The following is a 21,697-nucleotide window of genomic DNA, read 5'->3' as shown; positions in this document are numbered from 1 at the left end:
TGTTACTACCCATAACCAAACTGTCAACTATGTTACTACCCATAACCAAGCTTTCAACTATGTTACTATCAAATAACCAAGCTTTCAACTATGTTACTACCCATAACCAAGCTTTCAACTATGTTACTACCCATAACCAAGCTTTCAACTATGTTACTACCCATAACCAAGCTTTCAACTATGTTACTACTAATAACCAAGCTTTCAACTATGTTACTACCCATAACCAAACTGTCAACTATGTTACTACCCATAACCAAGCTTTCAACTATGTTACTACCCATAACCAAGCTTTCAACTGTTACTACCCATAACCAAGATTTCAACTATGTTACTACTCACAACCAAGCTTTCATCTATATTACTACCCATAACCAACCTTTCATCTATGTTACTACCCATAACCAAGCTTTCAACTATGTTACTACTCACAACCAAGCTTTCATCTATGTTACTACCCATAACCAAGATTTCAACTATGTTACTATTGATAACCAAGCTTTCAACTATGTTACTCTCCATAACCAAGCTTTCAACTATGTTACCAACCATAACCAAGATTTCAATTATGTTACTATCGATAACTAAGCTTTTGACTATGTTACTACCCATAACCAAGCTTTCAACTATGTTACTACCCATAACCAACCTTTCAACTATGTTACTACTCACAACCAAGCTTTCATCTATATTACTACCCATAACCAACCTTTCATCTATGTTACTACCCATAACCAAGCTTTCATCTATATTACTACCCATAACCAACCTTTCATCTATGTTACTACCCATAACCAAGCTTTCAACTATGTTACTACTCACAACCAAGCTTTCATCTATGTTACTACCCATAACCAAGATTTCAACTATGTTACTATTGATAACCAAGCTTTCAACTATGTTACTCTCCATAACCGAGCTTTCAAATATGTTACTACCCATAACCAACCTTTCATCTATGTTACTACCCATAACCAAGCTTTCATCTATATTACTACCCATAACCAACCTTTCATCTATGTTACTACCCATAACCAAGCTTTCAACTATGTTACTACTCACAACCAAGCTTTAATCTATGTTACTACCCATAACCAAGATTTCAACTATGTTACTATTGATAACCAAGCTTTCAACTATGTTACTCTCCATAACCGAGCTTTCAAATATGTTACTACCCATAACCAACCTTTCATCTATGTTACTACCCATAACCAAGCTTTCATCTATATTACTACCCATAACCAACCTTTCATCTATGTTACTACCCATAACCAACCTTTCATCTATGTTACTACCCATAACCAAGCTTTCAACTATGTTACTACTCATAACCAAGCTTTCATCTATGTTACTACCCATAACCAAGATTTCAACTATGTTACTATTGATAACCAAGCTTTCAACTAGGTTAGTCTCCTTAACCGAGCTTTCAACTATGTTACCAACCATAACCAAGCTTTCAAATATGTTACTCTCCATAACCAAGCTTTCAGCTATGTCACTATCCATAGCCAAGCTTTCAACTATTTTACTATTGATAACCAAGCTTTTGACTACGTTACTACCCGTAACCAAGATTTCAACTATGTTACTATCGATAACTAAGCTTTCAACCATGATAATCTGCTTAACTAACTTTCATCTATGTTACTACTCATAACCAAGCTTTCATCTATGTTACCACCCATAACCGAGCTTTCAACTATGTTACTACCCATAACCAAGCTTTCAACTATGTTACTACTCATAACCAAGCTTTCAACTATGTTACTACCTATAACCAAGCTTTGAACCATGTTACTCTCCATAACCAACCTTTCATCTATGTTACCACCCACAACAAAGCTTTCATCTATGTTACTACCCATAACCAAGCTTTCAACTATGTTACTACTCATAACCAAGTTTCAACTATGTTACAACCCATAACTAAGCTTTGAACCATGTTATTCTCCATAACCAACATTTTATTTATGTTACCACCCATAACCGAGCTTTCAACTACGTTACTACCCATAACCAAGCTTTGAACTATGTTATTACCCATAACCAAGCTTTGAACTATGTTACTACCCATAACCAAGCTTTCAACTATGTTACTACTCATAACCAAACTTTCAACTATGTTACTACCAATAACCAAGCTTTCAACTAAGTTACTACTCATAACCAAGCTTTCAATTATGTTACTACCCATAACCAACCTTTCAACTATGTTACTACTCATAACCAAGCTTTCATCTATATTACTACCCATAACCAACCTTTCATCTATGTTACCACCAACAACAAAGCTTTCAACTATGTTACTACCCATAACCAAGCTTTCAACTGTCATTACTATCCATAACCAAGCTTTGAACTATGTTACTACCCATAACCAAGCTTTGAACTATGTTACTACCCATAACCAACCTTTCAACTATGTTACTACTCATAACCAAGCTTTCAACTATGTTACTACCCATAACCAAGCTTTCAACTATCATTACTATCCATAACCAAGCTTTGTACTATGTTACTACCCATAACCAAGCTTTGAACTATGTTACTACCCATAACCAACCTTTCATCGATGTTACCACCCATAACAAAGCTTTCAACTATGTTACCACCCATAACCAAGCTTTGAACTATGTTACTACTCATAACCAAGCTTTCATCTATGGTACTACTCATAACCAAGCTTTCAACTATGTTACTACCCATAACCAAGATTTCAACTATGTTACTCTCCATAACCGAGCTTTCGACTATGTTACTATTGATAACTAAGCTTTCAACCATGATAATCTGCTTAACTAACTTTCATCTATGTTACTACTCATAACCAAGATTTCAACTATGTTACTACTCATAACCAAGCTTTCGACTATGTTACTCTCCATAACCAAGCTTTCAACCATGTTACTCTCCATAACCAAACTTTCAACCATGTTACTCTCTATAACCAACCTTTCAACCATTGATTGAAAACATTGGATTACGATTTATCAACTAATATCGTTGTTATTGTCACATAAAACCGAATATTTTTTTGATGAAACTACTAAATTATGTTATCAACATGTGTGTCGATTGTTATAGTACGTACAGTAACGATCACGTACTTCACGTACGTAATATTCATCGTTTTTCATGGAACGAATACTATGCGTGTTAAAACACAATTTAAAGGTCACGAAGAATCGTAATCTAGTTGTATTAAGAAGTACTATCAAATAACAATATCAAGATATGCATGTTTTGTCCATATTACACATTTAACAATATATATAAATTCAATGTCGACACAGCGTAAATCTATCATTACTTACGGTATTTGCCGGCATTTGGCCACTGGTACTATGTGATATAGTAAATATGTCATTTTGATGTGATTGTGAGAGTGTATGCTTCTCTCCATTACATCTACTCGCCATCTTGATACCTCAAGCTGATACTAAGTTAAATTGCGTAAAAATAAAACATTTTTAAAATAACATAACCAATACATTGAAAATACTGTCACGGAACAATTATACGCAACTCGAAACCGACGATGTTGTAGCACTATATTTCAAGATGATATGTACACAGTGCATGTATGAAAATGAATGCAGTATATTGAATATGAATTAAACAAATCAACTAATAATTCACGAATTGACTGAAAACATCTCTGACAGCTTATAATAATACCAGTTATTGCAAGGATGCAATACATATATTATCATTTCAATTTTGTTTTTATCATAATTTGCTATTGTTGTAAACCATGATCTCAGATTTTATTTATTTATTTGTTTGTTTCCTATTTCACTTTTTTTCAAATCTTACTGTGTCATAATTATTATTATTATTATTATTATTATTTCAAATGTAATGTTTTCCTTGATGACACCCTATGGAACCAGAATTTACGATAATCAAAAAAAAGGTTAGAACGATGATATATAGGTATTATCAAACCATGTTGTTAAGAAATCGTATTTGCAGATCGTGACATTTTTCAGTTTACATTTTAACATTGGCATCCGAGTAACGCCGTCATTTGTACTTATATATACGTCATCAGTATACAGTAATGATTTATGTTATTGTATTTATTATGTGCATTACGGGTTTCCGTGACAAGTGAATGCCGTGGAGGTAGAAACCGCCGATTACCTCACCTACAAAAAATGCGTACTTGTAGCGCTCATAGCGTTCGCCTACTCCTGTATTTCATACCAGCGGGAGGGGTTACTTGGCCAATAAGATGATATATGCCTGTACGTTCTGAATTTCATGGACAATAATAAGTCATTGGTGTTCCGAGTTTTTCCGAAAGTCGCATTTTATCCAAAAGGAACATATGTCATATGTCCAGCTATATCAACGAAGTGCCCCCAAGATTTAACACCGCGGCACGCTCTCGTAATTATTTGCATTAAAAAGTGTGATGTGAGTAGTTAACATAAATGTGATTTCATTATTATACATAGAAGCGCATCTAATAGTCGGGAAATCACGACTGTGAGTCAGACAGTGATTTGATATGTAGTTGGGGGGGGGGGCATCTTCGTTCCAATCATCATGCTTTAACCATGGTTGGTGACGATTGACGGGATTGTCCCTGCGTAGCTCCAAGATCACGACAAAACAAGAACCTATGCAATTCTGGAATAAAATTCAATTTACGATGAAAAATTTAAAAAATGTACTGACCGAGTGTCATCCAATTTCTGCTAACAGCCACCCATTAAGTTGTTGTTTCCTGTTTCCTTTGGTTTGTTACAAGATCCGTGTCGGCAGTGAAACGGCACAACAAGTAGACGGTTCGTAAGGTGTATCAAAGTCCGACTTTGATGTATAATGTTGACTTAATGACTGTTAATGTGATCATTTGATTTATACTTTATGTACTAACTCGTAACACGTACCAATATCTACTTGTATATTTCCGTTCGTCATAGCTGGATAGCTCGACCACTAAGTATATTCAATAACAAACCAGTTCAGAGTTTGTTTGAGAACTGAATGGCGTATGAATAGTAAATAAATCGGAAAATATTTTGAGGAAACATGTCATACATTCATTGTATACAAGTCTACATGGGAATCAAGGACAATTTTGAACGATTTACGGTGTGCTCACTTCTCACTTTCAGAATACAGCTGAAATCTAAATGATGTGTCGGAGAGCGCATCTGAAAACGCTCAAATCTGATTCAAACCGAAAAACTTTGTGATGATGATCATATCTGGCATATACTTTTCGAGATCAGTCGTAGATGGATATTTTTTCACAACAATATTGTATTTAAGTTCATTTTACTTTGTAGTTTTGGGTAATTCTAACACTGCGATAACATTTGTCGTTTTCGAAATTCTTTCGTTTTTATGCCTAAAATACAGTATTTTTACCAGGTAAAATCATATTTATTTAAAGTTATTGTTCATACATGAGTTGTTCAACACACTACATAGATTGTTATTTCATTTAGCTTCTTCCAGTCTTAATTCGAGACAAATAAAACGCAAAATTATAGAGAAAATAACAAATTATATCTGTTTCTGTAATATTCTAGTGTAATTGGTAATTATGAGAATTAGTTATGGGTGCATAGGGAATACATTTCGTTATGAATTATTCTTATTATAAATTTCTGAATTATCTTGTCAAAATCAGTTTTTTAGGGTTTTTTTCTCCCAAAAAATGAAAGAATTTCACAATGTCAAAAACGGAAGTCTTCATCTGAATATCTATGCCCATGATTGTGTATTTATATTGTAAATTTGCTGCTTGAAAAGTGATAAAAAAGAACCAACATTGTCAACTTTTTTATTCAACCCAAAAAAAACCAGAGCCACACGAAAACAAGAACCCCAAATTTGTTATTTTTTTTAGCGTCTTCATGGTCTTCTTTATTTGAATTAAAAATGATATTTTATTAAATAAGTTTGAACGCAGGTCTCCCATCGATGTATGAAGAAAGATTGTGAAACAGAGAACTCAACAATTGTCAATAGTAAATTTGAATTACCTGTTACGGGTGGTAGATGCTTTAGATTCTCAATCTTAAGGTAGAAGCCTTCTCATATTTTTGAGAAGGTTGGCAATCAATCGCATGACAATGTTCTTTGGTTTATTATGTACAATCGTGGTTATTGTTTTACTGTGACGAAACTTTTTTTAACATTTTCAAAAATTGCTATTTTTAGGACTATTCCATAGAGCACAATATTTAAAAAAATGCATTTTTGGCACATTTTAAAACCAAGATTTTTTAAAAAATAATCCAGGACAACAAAATGTACCCCATCAGTCATAATATATAATGTTTTATGTCGCCAGCCTACAATTTAAGATATGACATAATATCCATGCCATATGAACCTATGGTAAAGAAGTTATAATACTGTCAAATGACCGCTATACTCTAAAATGTAATTTTCTACAAAATTAGGCTAGTGGCACCAATTTTTTGGAGTCAATATCATTATATTACCTTGGAGTACTATTTATTGCAAAACGAATAAATGTTGGGTATTTCCACGTATGAGTAGACTTCTACCAGAATAAGACAACTCAGATCTCTGGATGATCTAGCAATTCCTAAACCGACATTCCATACGCTGCGGTGATTGTATCAGCTATGACGTTGTGTACAACAATAGTATTAGTATTCGAAAATAATCTTCAAAGCACGGCTGCCCTCATGTCAGGTACGCAATATTGATAATTATAAAAATTGGTTTATGTGTGTTACAACCAATGTAGTTATAAGCGTTGGTGAAATGTACACTTCGTGGATGATTATAGAAATTAGTCAGGGAAATAAAAACCTAAATAACTCAAATAACAGGGTGTGTCTTATATAACAAAGCTGTTTCAAATTTTTACCGAATTTGGCATCATTGTCTGAAAACAAAAAGCTGTAGAAATTTTAAAATGTTATTGTAAATTAAAACAATAACTTAAAAAAATAACTTTATATTTTTATTAATTATATTTGATTACGATTAAACTATTGAATGATAACCATCATTAAACCAATTAGTTTACCGTTGTTAAATACAACTCACTATATGTATCAGAATAAATATAGAAACCATAATTAGGAAAGTTTGATTCTGTAGTAAATGACAATACATATTTTACATATTTTAGATAATGTGTATTTCTCAGTGTACCCATGATTAATGGAGCGATTTAATCTTTAGTGTAGAGGCGGATTTCCACGTGTTCTTAGTCTCCCTCCTCAAGTCTCAGTGCAATTGAGACAACATGCAGTAATCCACACTGCACAAAAAATAAATTTAAATGACTTCAAATTTCGTCAAATATTTGATTAATTTTTGTTTCGATCCAGTTCATACATTTTGTTAGCTTTGTGTAGACACCAGGGTACAATGGACGAGCGCAACCATCTCCCCAACTCGTAACCCCGGCTAGCACCCATCGACCATTACGCTTACATACCAAAGGTCCACCACTGTCTCCCTTTAAGAAAAAAACAACATAATATCAGTATCAACACTACAGTTCATGACGACTTCATAATTTACATCTAAATCTACTCAGCATGCGTAAAATGTATAGCTGGTGTTAAATTCACAGAATAGTAAAACATTATTTCATTGGAAACTCGCTAAATTAACTCACACTTGTTTTTTAAAATTGTGTAAAATATTAATTTTCTTGAGTAATACTTCTAAATATTACGAAATATTTTGATCATAGAAATCAATGCAAAACAAGATATAATGAAAAATAATAAAAAATAATATTTAATATTCAATTTTTTGGAATCTAAACTTGCTTATCAAATAATGCTTTATATTTTGTGATATATAAACATTGTCTAGACATGAGATACACATGTGGATATAACTACCTGGCAGGCATCCACGCCTCCTTCGCTGTATCCAGCACATAACATATTTGGTGTGATGTGGCCATACAGATTTGTCTCTGTGTTACACTGCAATGTACTAATCAGAGGGACCGCTGCTTCCTGTAATATATTGTATGATGGACCGCCATCTACAGACAAATGGTATAACTGACAATTAAACTTTTAATTCAGCTACAAAATAGTATAACCAACAAGCAAGCAAGGTTCCGCAGTACAATTAAAAATTGCATTTTTTACTAAAAATATTTTTAAAAAACATCCAAAAAAATTAGAAAATTAAACACCGTCACGTAATAACAAATAATTCAAAGGCCCGTTCACATTTCTACACATAAAATATGAGCAATTGGTCTTGCCACTTTCAAGAAGAAGTCGAAAACAACCGTTTTTACCAAAAAATAACAAAAATATTCACTAAAATTAGAGAATTGAAGGTATTGTCACAAATGATCAAATCTGACCGAGGTCTACCAAAAGTGCCTATGCATAAAATATCGTAGCCATGAGGCTTGTTCTTTTTTTAAGAAGACGAAGACAGCATTTCTTTTTAACTCCATGTTTTAACTAAAATGACATAAATATTCTCTAAAATTATAAAATATAAGATGTCGTCAATAAATCTGAGAGAGGTCCACTCAAGGTACATCTGTACCAAATATTGAAGCCAGTGGAATTGCTGTTTTCGAAAATGTAAAGTTGACGCCGACGCGTACGGATGACGGGCGACGGACGACGGAAGACAATCAGTAATATTCTCCGCTCTGTCCACTAAATCTATAGCGGAGCTAAACATGTAAACTGAAGTGGATTAATAGTTTTAAAGTACACAATGAGCTACCCTAACTCCCCTTGAACATACGCAGACACATCTCCTAATTGAAAACGTTAACAGTGCAACCCCATCAACTCACCATAGATGGATCCCCATCCACTGACATAACACATTTCACCGTCTTCGAAAATAGTCCCTCGGCCCGGAAGACAGACGTTATTGACAGTGTCGTACGTGAAGTTCGCCTGATCGGATAGCTTCAGCAACGCGATGTCACTGTCTTGTGTTACATCATTATACATCTCATGGACGATGATGTCATCGATGAGATGACGTGTGGTTGTTGACGATGTCGTATTATCCAGATCGTGTATACCAGTATATACAGCATATTTAGACGGGTAAGGCGAACTGAAATCAGAGTAGTGTCAAAAGCGGTGTTATCTTTATTATTTTGTCGCATGGTGTCATGTTTCCTTTAGCCTCTTTTTGATTTAAAGCCACATGCTTTTGATGTTATTACGCTGTGGAAATCTGAACTCTTTATTCAGTTGATTACACTAATAAACGAGGCGAGATTAATGCCTAAAATATTTTAATATGTGGTTTGCATAATAAAAAACGACTGCTAAAATATACAAAACATGGCTACCGCCAAAACACTCGAAGGCGGTGCAATTAGAAAATCTGAAAATAAAAGTATGTTAAATTATTATAATTTTACTAGCGTTTAAAACCTTATATATGTAAAATATTAATCCAAAGCCGTTCAAATTTAATTTCTAAAAGTCCTTATATATGGTCAATAATATATCTATATAATTGTTTGAAATTTCACTGGAAAATGTACGTTACTCTTGAAATATTTTTTATTAGTGATTTTATAATACGTAATTACAAAAACAGAATACAATGAAGCCCTCATATTTCTTTTTCGGTATTTCCTGATAAGAATGTTCATGAATACCATAAAATGATCGTAACAACAAACATTTTGTGTCATTGTTTGGACTCGGTCTTTAATATCCATTAAATGTGAGTAAGTGTTTATCTGATATCGTAGTCCACTCTTTCTTAACACCTATGAAATGAAAGTAATGTAATGACCATTCTCATTCAGGAATTTATTGCTTTATCAATCAATGTTAATCTTCTGAATTCGTACATTACACAAAATATGTAACATGCATGTCAGAAGCTGTAGTCAATATATCCTTTTTTTATTTAAAAATATTGATTAAATATTATTGATAAATAAGCATGGTGACCATGATAACAATTTAGCAAGAAGCAGGCTGATATTTCAAATATATGCATCAAAAACGCAATTCTGTGTAACGTATAGTTAGACACTTAGATTTAGACAGACAGATTTTCTCATTTTGTGTCAGGGACATAATGTACATTTATTGAGGATGGATTATCTGGGCTTCTGGGACTTTTGCGCCAGTTTCTTGTCCGGGATCGGGATTCTGAATCAAGCTATTGGACTAGGAATCGAATTTAAAGTAGTTCAAAAACACAATTGTCAGTTAGGGGTCACATGGTATTTTTCCCAGAGCGATGTCAACGTTTGTTGATTTCTTAATCAAAATAATGGGAAAGAACATAAAACCTGTAACCATGGGAATATTAACACTTGAGATTAGCCAATGTTCATTTTTATACAAACATATCCGGATCTGCTTGTGAACTTGAGTGCTGATATATAGTGCATTTCTTTGTTGGAGACTACATTGGAACACAATGTTCTGAGAATCCCACTCAGATTCCCAAAAGTCGCATCCGTTATTTGTGAATGAATTTCGGCTAATGGATTTATCCTTCAAATTACGTTCACTGATGAACTAATTCTCATTAGGATTTCAAAAACTGTACGCGTGTCTTGCTATTTTGTAATCATCAAGTAATTTGTGTGAATTATAATCGTTAATGCATATCCCACCAGTCACATACCCTTATCCTATAAACTATTGGTGTCATGCATGTTCTGACAGTACAATCAGAACAGTATATAATGTATATAATATAAAACACGTATATTTTGAGAACCAAATTAGAATATGATAATATCGTAAACTAAGTATGCTGTACACTTTATAGTTTTCATTAGACAACAATTGAAAAAAAAATGTGAGAACTACGTTTTGAAAACTCATAATCCAATGTATTCATCAAAATACAGTATCAATATTAATGATATGAAACATACATGTTCTCATCCATATAGCATCTTTAAAAGATTTAACGTAAAATTAATCATATTAGCCTAAATGGCATATCCTATCATGAACTGCTTCCACACATTGAAGGGGACTCACTACAAATCGCGCTGCCATTGCAAAGGCGGCGGCGCGACATTTTGCATGGAGGGGCGAGATCTGCTCATCATCCTTCGCGCCGAAGGCGCGACCTTCCTAGGGGGGTCCGAGGGATGCTCCACCTTGACAATTTTTAATACTAGACCCTCTGAAACGCTATTTCCTGCATTTTGAGGGGCAAATTATGCTGATACAAACTACAAAGGGTTTCAGCTTGATTTTAGGGGGCGACGCCGCAACATTTTTCTCGAGGGGAAGATTGCCTCCTTTGTCCCCTGTGCCGCCGGCACTGCATTGATACGATGAACATTGCTTGTTGTAATCTGTATTAGGAATTGGAGCTTCACATAAGCCGTGCATGATTACAGTGATTACATCATTACAGTGATTACAGCATTACAGTGATTACAGTATTAAAGTGATTACAGCATTACAGTGATTACAGCATTACAGTGATTACAGTATTACAGTGATTACAGCATTACAGTGATTACAGCTCTAAAGAAGATGAAAATTTAACTTACTCTGCGACACAGTGTGCTGCTGTTACCACCCATGTCTCGGAGATAAGAGAACCACCACAGAGCATTATATCAGAATAACTGTTTACAAGGGCAATCTGTAAGACAACCAAGCAATTATAATAATATGTTTTAGTTAATGTTGTGTTATTGGAATTGTATAGTGTGCTACATAAAAGGCAGTGGTCGTAGCGCTGCGCATGTGCGACATTTGTGTTGATAAACATTGATTTTCCCACAATCCAATGCGCTCTTCTAATGGAAATCACAAATGCAAGATTTGACCTGGACGCGATTTGCATTAATTGCCGCCGGTGTCTTCTTTGATATCATCCATTCACCAAAAAATATCTAATTAAAGCTTGGTGACATCTCAGTTTGTACTCGTTGATCTGCGCAACAGTCAAAGTCACCATCTTTGTTTATATGAGACCTAGATATCTCACGCATGGAATTATTTAGTTATACCGACATTCGCAAAATTTCGTGTATATTCGTGAAACGTCTCTCGCCCCGGGAACCTATATTTCGCGGAAACATTGCAATCCATACATGGAAATAGTACGCGCATAATTTTTCTTAGCCTATTACGTGCTGAATTTAATGTCACGTGTCCGAATTATGAGGTCATCTTGTTATTCGTTTAGTTTTTTTAGTCTGAGTGTGTCTTGTAGTTTGGAGCGGTACGATAAAGACAGTTCTTTGGTGTTTTATTCCCGAATGGTGCGTGTATTTCCATTTATTTCGTCCCCGTTTACCATCCCTCGAAAGATGGAAGTTCACTGGTTGCATGTGGCCGTCCAAACGAGGTTTTTGTTAAGGTTGACCCGCTGTTGTCCGTTAGGGTCGACCTCCATCGACCATTGATAGGCGCGATCACCGTCAGTTTCTTACAGGGTGATATAAATTGTGAGAGATAGTCCATGAAATACTCAAATATTTCTCTTACAAAATAATAAATCATAGAGCTCAAATCGATACGTTAACTTCTGTATAACGTAATTCAATCACTATGGAAAGAGACATGTCTCGGTTTACGTTATAATACTGTGACCTACGTAAATACGCCTTCGCGCAGGATTACTGGTACGCACTACTAATTGTAGTATTAGTTACGTACTCATTATTTTTCTAAACAATTGAACTACATTTGAAATCACTGTCTTGCCCACAGATGTTGAGCAACACTCTGATAGAATTAATTCGCATGGGTTAATGTAGGAATACGTGTTACCGATAGCACAGAAACTCACCTGCCATGGCCATTCACCCACGTCTGCATCTTGGCCGCCGACTATCTTTGCATTTACGCTGTTTTTCTGGTTTTTTTGTACACCACAACCTGTCAATTCACTGTAGGGGTCTTCGATTGTAGGCGTGACTGTAGGGTTATCACTATGTGCTGTACCCGGAATATCTGTAACTAATTGCAGGATATATATGAACAAATTGAAATTGAAAACAATTAGAGAATTCTTCATTTTTCCATGCTCGACAATAATTCATATTCTCACTATGGCCACAGTGGAAAGTGGTGCTGCGCTTCGTGGGGAAAACTGGGTGATTGTGATTGGTAAGTGGGATTTGTGTGGGTGTGGTTGGTATTTAGTAAGCAGTGGGGTAATTTGGGTGGGTTGGGTGCAACTATATGCAACTAGATTGTTAATGTGTTGCCAACTCATCTTTTATAATTAATGGAGTACACTATCAGAACACGATTCTGGCCAACATTTAGATCAATAGACTATTTCTGTGGTTTAGTATAATGATATTTTGAGCCAGCGATTATGCGCGTCTAGCTATGAAGACCAAGCGATCGTGTGCATCTTGCTACGAAGGTGCCTGTGGTCATGCGCTTCTCGCTGTGAAAGAGTCTGTGATCTTAACAATATTGCAATAAAAAAACGGTTATCGTGCATGTGTTGGTATGAACGTGCATCTTGCAATGAACGTTGATGTGGTATATTAGTCTGTGAATAATCAAAATAAAACGCGCAATGTCAAACATGCAATATGGATGTCATTGAGAGAATGTAATTTTAAGTACTGCTCTTTGGAACAGTACAAATGTCAATACGTATATTTCGTATTAGAGGTGACACAATTGAAATCTGAGATAGAAGCTAGAAAAAATTGGTAAATAGCAAACTTTGTTTTTCATTCCACATCAATTCCTTTACACAATAACACATATGTATTTTAGTCTATTTGCATCTTTGACTTACGAAATTGAACAAATAAATTGTAAACTTACAAGTGAAAATAACTATTGCTATGATAGCAATACTTATGCAGAAACCGATTATTGAAATAACCAAACAGGTCTTCGTGCCTGAGTTGACTATGTCTGGTTTATCTTTTCTTGTAGTAGTTGATGGATGTGCTTGGTGTTCAATAGTCCCATTTCGTACAACATCTGCCTGCAAACACATTATTCTTACTTAGATAGGTCCGGAGTGACTAGAGTAGTAATACAGTAACATGGATTCGCGCCATACAATGCGTGAGATATAGGTCTCATATATAGGGAACGTTGGCGACTTTGACTGTTGCACAGACCAACGAGTACAAATTAATACGTTACCAAGCTTTAAGGTAGCGAGAAGGGTTTTGTGACGTTTTTAAATAAAACATTCTCTGTCTGTTGTCTCGTTCAGAACAGTAATTTAGGTTATATATATCAAAAGACTAAGTATAGAGGTACAAGTTCGCACAAACTGGACAGTCATTGTTTACATAATTATCACGTGACATCAAAAATGGCGAACCTTGTAAAAATGACTAAGTACGCGATTGCGAGAGCACACTGCGGAATTTCCTGGTGAAATTTACGTCATGCATTGTCTGTAATCAAGCCCATTGAAATGCGTCTCCGATAATCAAAAGAGCTATTATTCCGATTTCTATGCAGGTTTGTTTTTTTGTCCTTAAATTATTTCATACTTGGCACCTTTAACAGACTATTATTCTGTGACAAAGCATTTTCTTTAAAACCCCAGACATATTTCGCACCATCATTATCTTTTGAACGATAACTGCGAGTTTGAATGTCCTAGTCCGAACGCACTTGATTTGGCGGCGGTCCCAATGAGTCGTACTCGATCAAAACTTCAACTCGAGAAAAACGCGAAAAACAGTTTTGGTTAATAAAACACTGTAGATTTGCTGCATTATTATAAATATACACTAAAAATGGCCAAACATATTAACCACTGATATCATAGAACTCATAAAGAGTGTCAGATAATGAATAATTTCAAGCTCGAGCGTGAAAAATGAAGAAAACTGCTGGCATTTGAGTCCGTACTCAGGAACGTTCGGGTTTTCCATTGTTATGCAAACGAACAACGAAGGATAATCCTCTGACAAACATTACTGTCCCACTGTACACGCTGACAGTTTACAAACAAGCTAATCCTTCAAGTGTCTCTGATAAGACATCTAATAAAACGGTTTTCATGGTGAAACAAAATGGCCGTTGTTTGAAAAAAATTGCTGTGTCAGAGTGCGACACTGAGTGGCAGATTTTTCTTTGCCTCGTCTGTCAACGCTTTCTTTCTTTTCTTCGCCATTGCGTTAGAAACAAAATGTATTAGTAAAATAGAATATTGACTTGGAAAATAAAACGATTTAAAAGAAAGTTGTGCAAAGTTACAGTACTCCTTTCGCACAACCTCCCGCCCGCTTCCGCTTTCCAATCACCTTTTTCTCTCGCTTTTGCGACCGCTTGTTGAATTCGACCGGACAATTTCCGCTTTATTTTCGACCGCGCAAACCCTGAAATATCACCGCCCACCTGCTCGCTCGCGCGCATTTAAAATTCGGACTAACAGAATAATTTCCGAGGTTCACATTGTCTTATAATTGTCTTTCTGTTTTTATAGATGTTGAACAGCTGACAAAAGTTCAAATACTTTTTGTTTTAACTATCTATAATTATATGCACGCAACCTGACCCTTTGACCTCGATTTGGCCTGGACTGAATATTTTATTTTAAACAATATTCTGACGTGAAATACAAAATGTATTTCAACACAAGTACGACATGGTTGTCTGAGGTTTCTTTCCTGATTGTTGAGTCTTCGCAATGTGTTTTGTATAACTATTGTTGTTTCCCCCCGATGCTGAAGGTCCGTAAATCTAAATGGCAGTTACATGCATGGGCGAGTGAAAGAAAATATTTCTAAGCCTAAAATAAAACCTAATATTACACCTCTTTGTGTATTTGTTAATTTTACATATGTTTGTCATGACAGTATGTTTGTAAATATCTAGAAAAATCTCGTCTTTCGTTGATAATTTCGATTGTTTGTTTGGAATGTCGATCCCCGTTGGTTTCTCCATACTCAGGCTGAGTTTAGGAAGAGCGTCGATCAACACCGTGACAATCAGCCGAGAGAAGACAAACATTGACCGTAATTCATGGGGATCATGTCCGTAATTTGTGGGCTGAAACCCCAAATAATTAAACAAGTATTATTATTTTAATATATATTTTATTTTACATCGCAAAACTAAACCATGCAAAAACAGAGCTAGAGTTGTTCGCGGTGAAACAACCGCATTGAAGACAATGCAACTTCAACTAGCCATTTCTTACCTTGAAATAAAAAAAATAAAAATTCGAAGAGCATCGGGGAAAATATTAATAATCATCCTTATCAATCGCTTGCTTTATTTTATTCGAATCTATGAAATTCACGATTTTTTTTTTACATTTGTTGGCAACTTCCGCGCTAAAAAAGTTATGGCTATAACTAAATTTGACACGTTTTTCTTTTAAGCCCAATAAATTATTCATACATGTCAAGCTCTGTTCGATTCTTTCAGGGCATATGGCCGTTTTTAGTCGAAAATATTTGTTGTGGGAACACTTTTATGGTACGTATACGGTATAGACCGCCGAACTCGTTCAATGATCGTGACTTAATTTTAAAAATTCAATGTCAAATTTTACCAGATGTGGACCGATGTGGATTCGGTGTCGTTATTTTTGGAATTAATCACTAACATTTCCTCGTTTCTCTGCTCTCTCAAAAGGAGTTACCTAGGCTTTTTTCACGTAACTGTCTCATTAAAAAAAAATATTACATCTAGAACAAGCACCCAAAACACGTAACAAGAGGTCCCAGTTCAGTTGCTTTCACGATACAGGTGTAATACAATTATTAGATTTGAAGTGTCGTTCAGAATGTAATAATAGTTAATACTAGTTGTATGTTCACACTTTACTATCAAAACCACCATTTCGACCACCCATGTGCCAGTGATCAGTGTTTGGGCGAGCGGTCAATGTTTTCAATGAGCGAGCGAGCGAGCGAGCGAAAACAAAACGCGATTAAAATGCGGTCGGTTTCCGGTCGGACAAGACCGCGTGGTCGGAAATTAAGCGATAAGCGGTCGATGTAAAAGCGGAAGGTTGGGCGAAATGAGTACTGTATGACCATGTTTCTCCGACGAAGTCTCGACTGACAATGATGCTGACAATGGACGTTAGATAAACACGCATTGTTTGCGACAAGAAGCTTATCACCCGTTATATCAGAATCGTCAACAACAGAGTATACAGATAAGATGTTATCAATTAAACCCTTTCAAAGATAAACACTATGCAAATATCCACGAAAAGCCAGTTGCAGTCTTTTCTGCTAGTGTTTTAAAACACTAATTTGAGCAACGTTATTTCGCAATTTCGATCTTTTGTAAACCTGGGGTGATGTATCAAGGTCTAAAGTAACCGTTTTATCAATTTGTGAAAAATCAAGAAAAAAGTGAAAATTTCCCTTCTCGCTACCTTAACTAGATAATTGCTTACTAGGTAATTGATGGCAATTAGAAAGAGTCATCGGCAATAATTAGGGCACTTAGCACTCAGATCAAAACTTGTACTTTTATTTATATTAGAAGAGCGCATTGGATTGTGGGAAGATCAACAATTATCACCACAAATACAATAAAAAGGTTTTCTGCACGAAGGCAGAACGAGTTGCATCGACCTCTGCTACGAAACGATCACCGTACTGCCTTCGTGCATACTTTCAGTATTCTTGGGATAACCATATAATACATTAGATCATAAGGGGATTTATGATCATGAGTTATTGTGAACTGAACACACTCATTGTCCTAGCACATAATACGAATAAAAGAGAAAATTTCAATCACTGATCATGCTTTGCACTTCCAATCGAACGAATACAGTGTGCTTCCGGAGTGCGCTAAAAAAAGCATAAATCGTGCTAATACTTACAGTATTCGCCGGATTTTGGTCATGTGATACTGTAAATTTGATATTTTGGTGCAATTGTGTTGGTGGATGCTTCTCACAATCAAGTCCGCTTGCCATCCTAGCAAGCTTGCCTCACAGCGATTTCATGCTGTTACGAGAAAAAAAATGAAATTGCAGCGATATTGTAATACATACTCAATCACACACGATTTGGTTTCGTGGCTGGCGATTTTGTTAACCGGTTTATTTTGAGACAATGATTTTTATTCATATCGTGAAAATATTCACAGCTAAACGATTCTGCTAACTGCACTTATGTGTATTACGCTATAATTCAGATTTACATCCCAACAATTCAACTACCATTGGCAGTCCAAATACAACCCATTTTATTCAGGGTTGGTTCACTTTTTAAGGTTTTGCATCCAGGATTATTAAGGTCACCAGACAACCCTAGTAGTATGATTGGACAGTCTAGCAAAATCAACGCATTATCAAATCAAGAGCGGGTGATTGGAAACTAAAGAAAGACGTTTTATGATTTGCCCATTCGCCTCTCAAATTTGCATATTCGCCATTTTGATATTCTGACGACAGTGAAACCCAAATCTATATTGTACTAGACGAACAAGCCCATCCGATATGCTACAAATACAAACTTACAAACTATGCCATCCGTGCGATAAAGACGTATTCGATATAAGACAAGAGCAAACAATATTAATTAGTGCAACCTTTACTCCGCAAAAACTAGCTGATAATTGGGAATCAATCACAGTCAGTCAGACATTGCTGTGATTTTAACAAGTTTAACATGAAAATATATGTATTAATGATCGCTTCGTCTTTGACGACAAATTTCGAATTTTTATTGGGAGTTTGTTCGCGACAAAAAAAGGATCTATCCAATTCCTGCTGAATTAAAGACACAAAGAGCGTTAATCACAATCTCGGTGAAAACTAGATGGAAAGTACTCACCGATTTAGCCGATTGTAGCTGACCGACACACAAGTTTTCTTTGCCGTGTCTACAGTGAAACAGTATAAGTCATGTAGACTGAGTAGGTATCAAAGTCCGTCTACATTATATCATGTTGACTTAGTGGCTCTTAATTTGACCACTTGTAGAATTTTATTATACGTACCATATTCTACTGTATGTTTAATGCTGTGGGTTAAAGGACCTTAGTGGCCTTTCTATGATAGCGCCCTAATTGTCCCAGGTTGTCTTACATGATATAGCGCCCTCACAGCTCTAGGCGACAGGTTGACATATTCTTTGTTTATTAATGTATGCATGTCGTCTGTGTACGCGTTTTCCAGGCTGTACTACTTGTATATTCTGTTAGACCGTAGGTGAACAGTCCGATTACCAAATATACTTGATAACAAACTAGATCAGAGTTTATTCGGGAGCGGTTATGTTTTTTTTATATTACTTTAAACCTTGCCGTGTGATAAAGGTGGTTGACAATTGGAATATACCAGGTGTGCTTGTATTTTACATAACAAACGATGTTTACGCACTACTGAGTTGCCTACGTGAGTTTCTGCATGTCATCGTGAGACAGCTGCTAGCAAGACCACATTCTGATTGGCTCCCGTGGAACCCCAGGTGGTGTACCTGCAACTGGACCATTTATGCTCTATACATAGAGATTGAGGAAAGTTGTGGTTCACCATTTTAATTAAGTACTCTGTTTGTTGCTGAAACGAAATTGTCCTCCAGAATAACAGCGTTCCTCTGCAAGCAAAACTCCTGTATCTCTTCGTTGTTGTGTTGCAAGAAGCCATTGATTGTCACGAATTTCCAAATGAATTTCTTGGAACTGTGAGTAATTACCGATGCACACTTCCCTAGACATCCCCCTATTTTTGTGAATTTATTCATTGTATTATTTTGTGTTCTGTTTCTTATCATTACTTAAGCCAGGATCTTTAACTTGATATGTTGGTGTATGTGTATTTTATTTCCAGTGCTATTGTCTTGTCTACCCCATTCTAGTAGTGAAAGCGCCCCCAGTCCAGTGTGAGTTCTGTTGGGGGCCGCTCTCAATATCAAGGCTCTGCACCGTGACGCAATGTTTGGAGAAAACATTTCATGCACTACATTTTATAGTGGAAAATGGTAGATTTATATACATTTCGTATAATTCTACTATAAATTCTACTAGTCCACACAAAACAAACATAACAATCCACAAGCAGAACAAAACAACTGACAATTTTCTGCTTTTGTAATGATTATTATTAAGATTGCAACAAGCGTTCTTTCTGGCATTCCCACTGTTTCAATCGAGATATACTTTTCATCTTTTCTTTATTTTTTTTCTCGAGCATAACTCCATTATGACATATGACTAATTCTTCCTGAATTGTGTGTCTCGGTATATATAAATTGGAAGTTACGAATATTTTAATCTCAGGTTCATGGTTTAATTACTTGTACAATCATTTTTTGCAGTATATGAACTTTTTAAAATGATCTTTCTATCTGACTTTGTTTACAGGTGTGGCATTTCATTAACTTGCTCTTATGAGAAGGGTTGTCTCCCGAAAATTCGTAAGCATTTTGTGAGGTGTCCTTCTCACCGTGACTAGAAACCAAGACAACGTCCATAGCAACGAACCAGGTGGTTCATGATTTGAAAATTAACATAATTGAAAGTGTATTGAGCATAAAATGACATTCTGACATTTTAATGAGTGCGTTTTCACCCATGTTATCAATTCCATTATCCCGGCTTTGCAATTTTCCTTTGCCATATCTCTTGAAAATAATTAATATTCATTAATTGGTAAATGGTGTTTGTTAGCCAGTATCCAGGCATTTAACTCGTATATTGACATACCTCCGTAAAATACGCAGCCTCTAGTATATAGTACGATCTGATAAAGCCCGTCTCAAATCAAATTGATGACAAATTTCTACAAAAATCAATCCTTTAGAAAAATGTTTCACGCTGTAATGTGTTCATGAGTATATACATTTGTTTACTAATAATTATTTTTCAAACTGAGTTACGTGTTTTTGAACAACCCCTCCGTACCATCTTGGGGATGCTGGTCGCCAACGTTAACATTTCAAAGATTACCTATATAAAACTACATGTATAATCATTATCACCCAAAACTATAAATCATCAAACTGAATGACTTATTTGACATTTTTGAATAACAAACATGAGTTTGCTTCTTAAGGTGTTCTCGCCGTTCAATTTAATAGACCGATACACTGACCGTAAATTTATGACTCGCCCCGTAAATTTTTGACTGACTGACTGACCCGACTTTGTGGCGCTGGTTTTGCTGTTCTGTTGTTGCGTAGGTGCCATCAGGGTTAGCGACGTGATTTAAAGCAGAAGGGTCGTCACCTGCGCACGCGCGGGGATTGAGTCCCAAGCGACGATAACAACGCACTCTAAAACGCAAAGGCTCATGGGTAGACGCGTGTTTGTAAACAACGACGCGCTATGGCTGTCTACCGCATGCGCAGGTGACGACTTTCATGCTTTAAGACCACCCTCGTTTGTTTGTCTTTCATGTTTCCACGGCGCTCTTGGTGGTTGTATATCGTTGTTTTCGTCGGATATAGGGCTTTATATCGCCGTGTTCTTTGATGTAGCGGTTGTACCATCGATATGAAGGTTGTATATGTCTGTCATCGTCGATATTCAGGTTGTATATATCGTTATGTTTCTCGATGTCTCTATCTCTGTCGGTATTGAGGTATTGAGGTGGTATATCACTGTCTCTGTCGACCTAGGGATTTTATATCGCTATATCAGTCGATATGGTGCTTGTATATCGCTATGTCAGTCGATATGGTGCTTGTATATCGCTATGTCAGTCGATATGGTGCTTGTATATCGCTATGTCAGTCGATATGGTGCTTGTATATCGCTATGTCGGTCGATATGGTGCTTGTATATCGCTATGTCAGTCGATATGGTGCTTGTATATCGCT

General features: G+C 35.8%; 1 protein-coding gene across 1 annotated transcript; it reads right to left on the bottom strand.

Annotated features, from left to right (window-relative positions):
- Positions 1–7,123: 7,123 nt before the first annotated feature.
- On the bottom strand, positions 7,124–12,981 carry LOC100375003 (transmembrane protease serine 3-like). The gene is made up of 5 exons (XM_085493765.1): positions 12,754–12,981; positions 11,504–11,598; positions 8,798–9,069; positions 7,866–8,014; positions 7,124–7,471 (listed from the first exon to the last, which is right to left on the bottom strand). Exons 1-5 carry the CDS (start codon positions 12,979–12,981, stop codon positions 7,298–7,300), a joined length of 918 nt encoding a protein of 305 aa, XP_085349891.1. The 3' UTR covers positions 7,124–7,297.
- Positions 12,982–21,697: the final 8,716 nt, after the last annotated feature.

Source organism: Saccoglossus kowalevskii, chromosome 19 (assembly GCF_978046115.1).
Source record: "Saccoglossus kowalevskii chromosome 19, keSacKowa6.1, whole genome shotgun sequence".
Lineage (NCBI taxonomy): Eukaryota > Metazoa > Hemichordata > Enteropneusta > Harrimaniidae > Saccoglossus > Saccoglossus kowalevskii.
The sequence above is the reverse complement of the archived record's forward strand: the minus strand, read 5'-3'. Positions and strand labels throughout refer to the sequence as shown.

Excerpts from the sequence above, each read along its gene's own strand:
- LOC100375003 (XM_085493765.1), bottom strand. The coding sequence starts at position 12,981 with ATGAAGAATTCTCTAATTGTTTTCAATTTCAATTTGTTCATATATATC. Across the intron at positions 11,599-12,753 it reads TGGGTGAATGGCCATGGCAG|ATTGCCCTTGTAAACAGTTA; the intron begins GTGAGTTTCTGT and ends GTTGTCTTACAG. Across the intron at positions 8,015-8,797 it reads TGGATGGGGATCCATCTATG|ATGGCGGTCCATCATACAAT; the intron begins GTGAGTTGATGG and ends ATTTGTCTGTAG.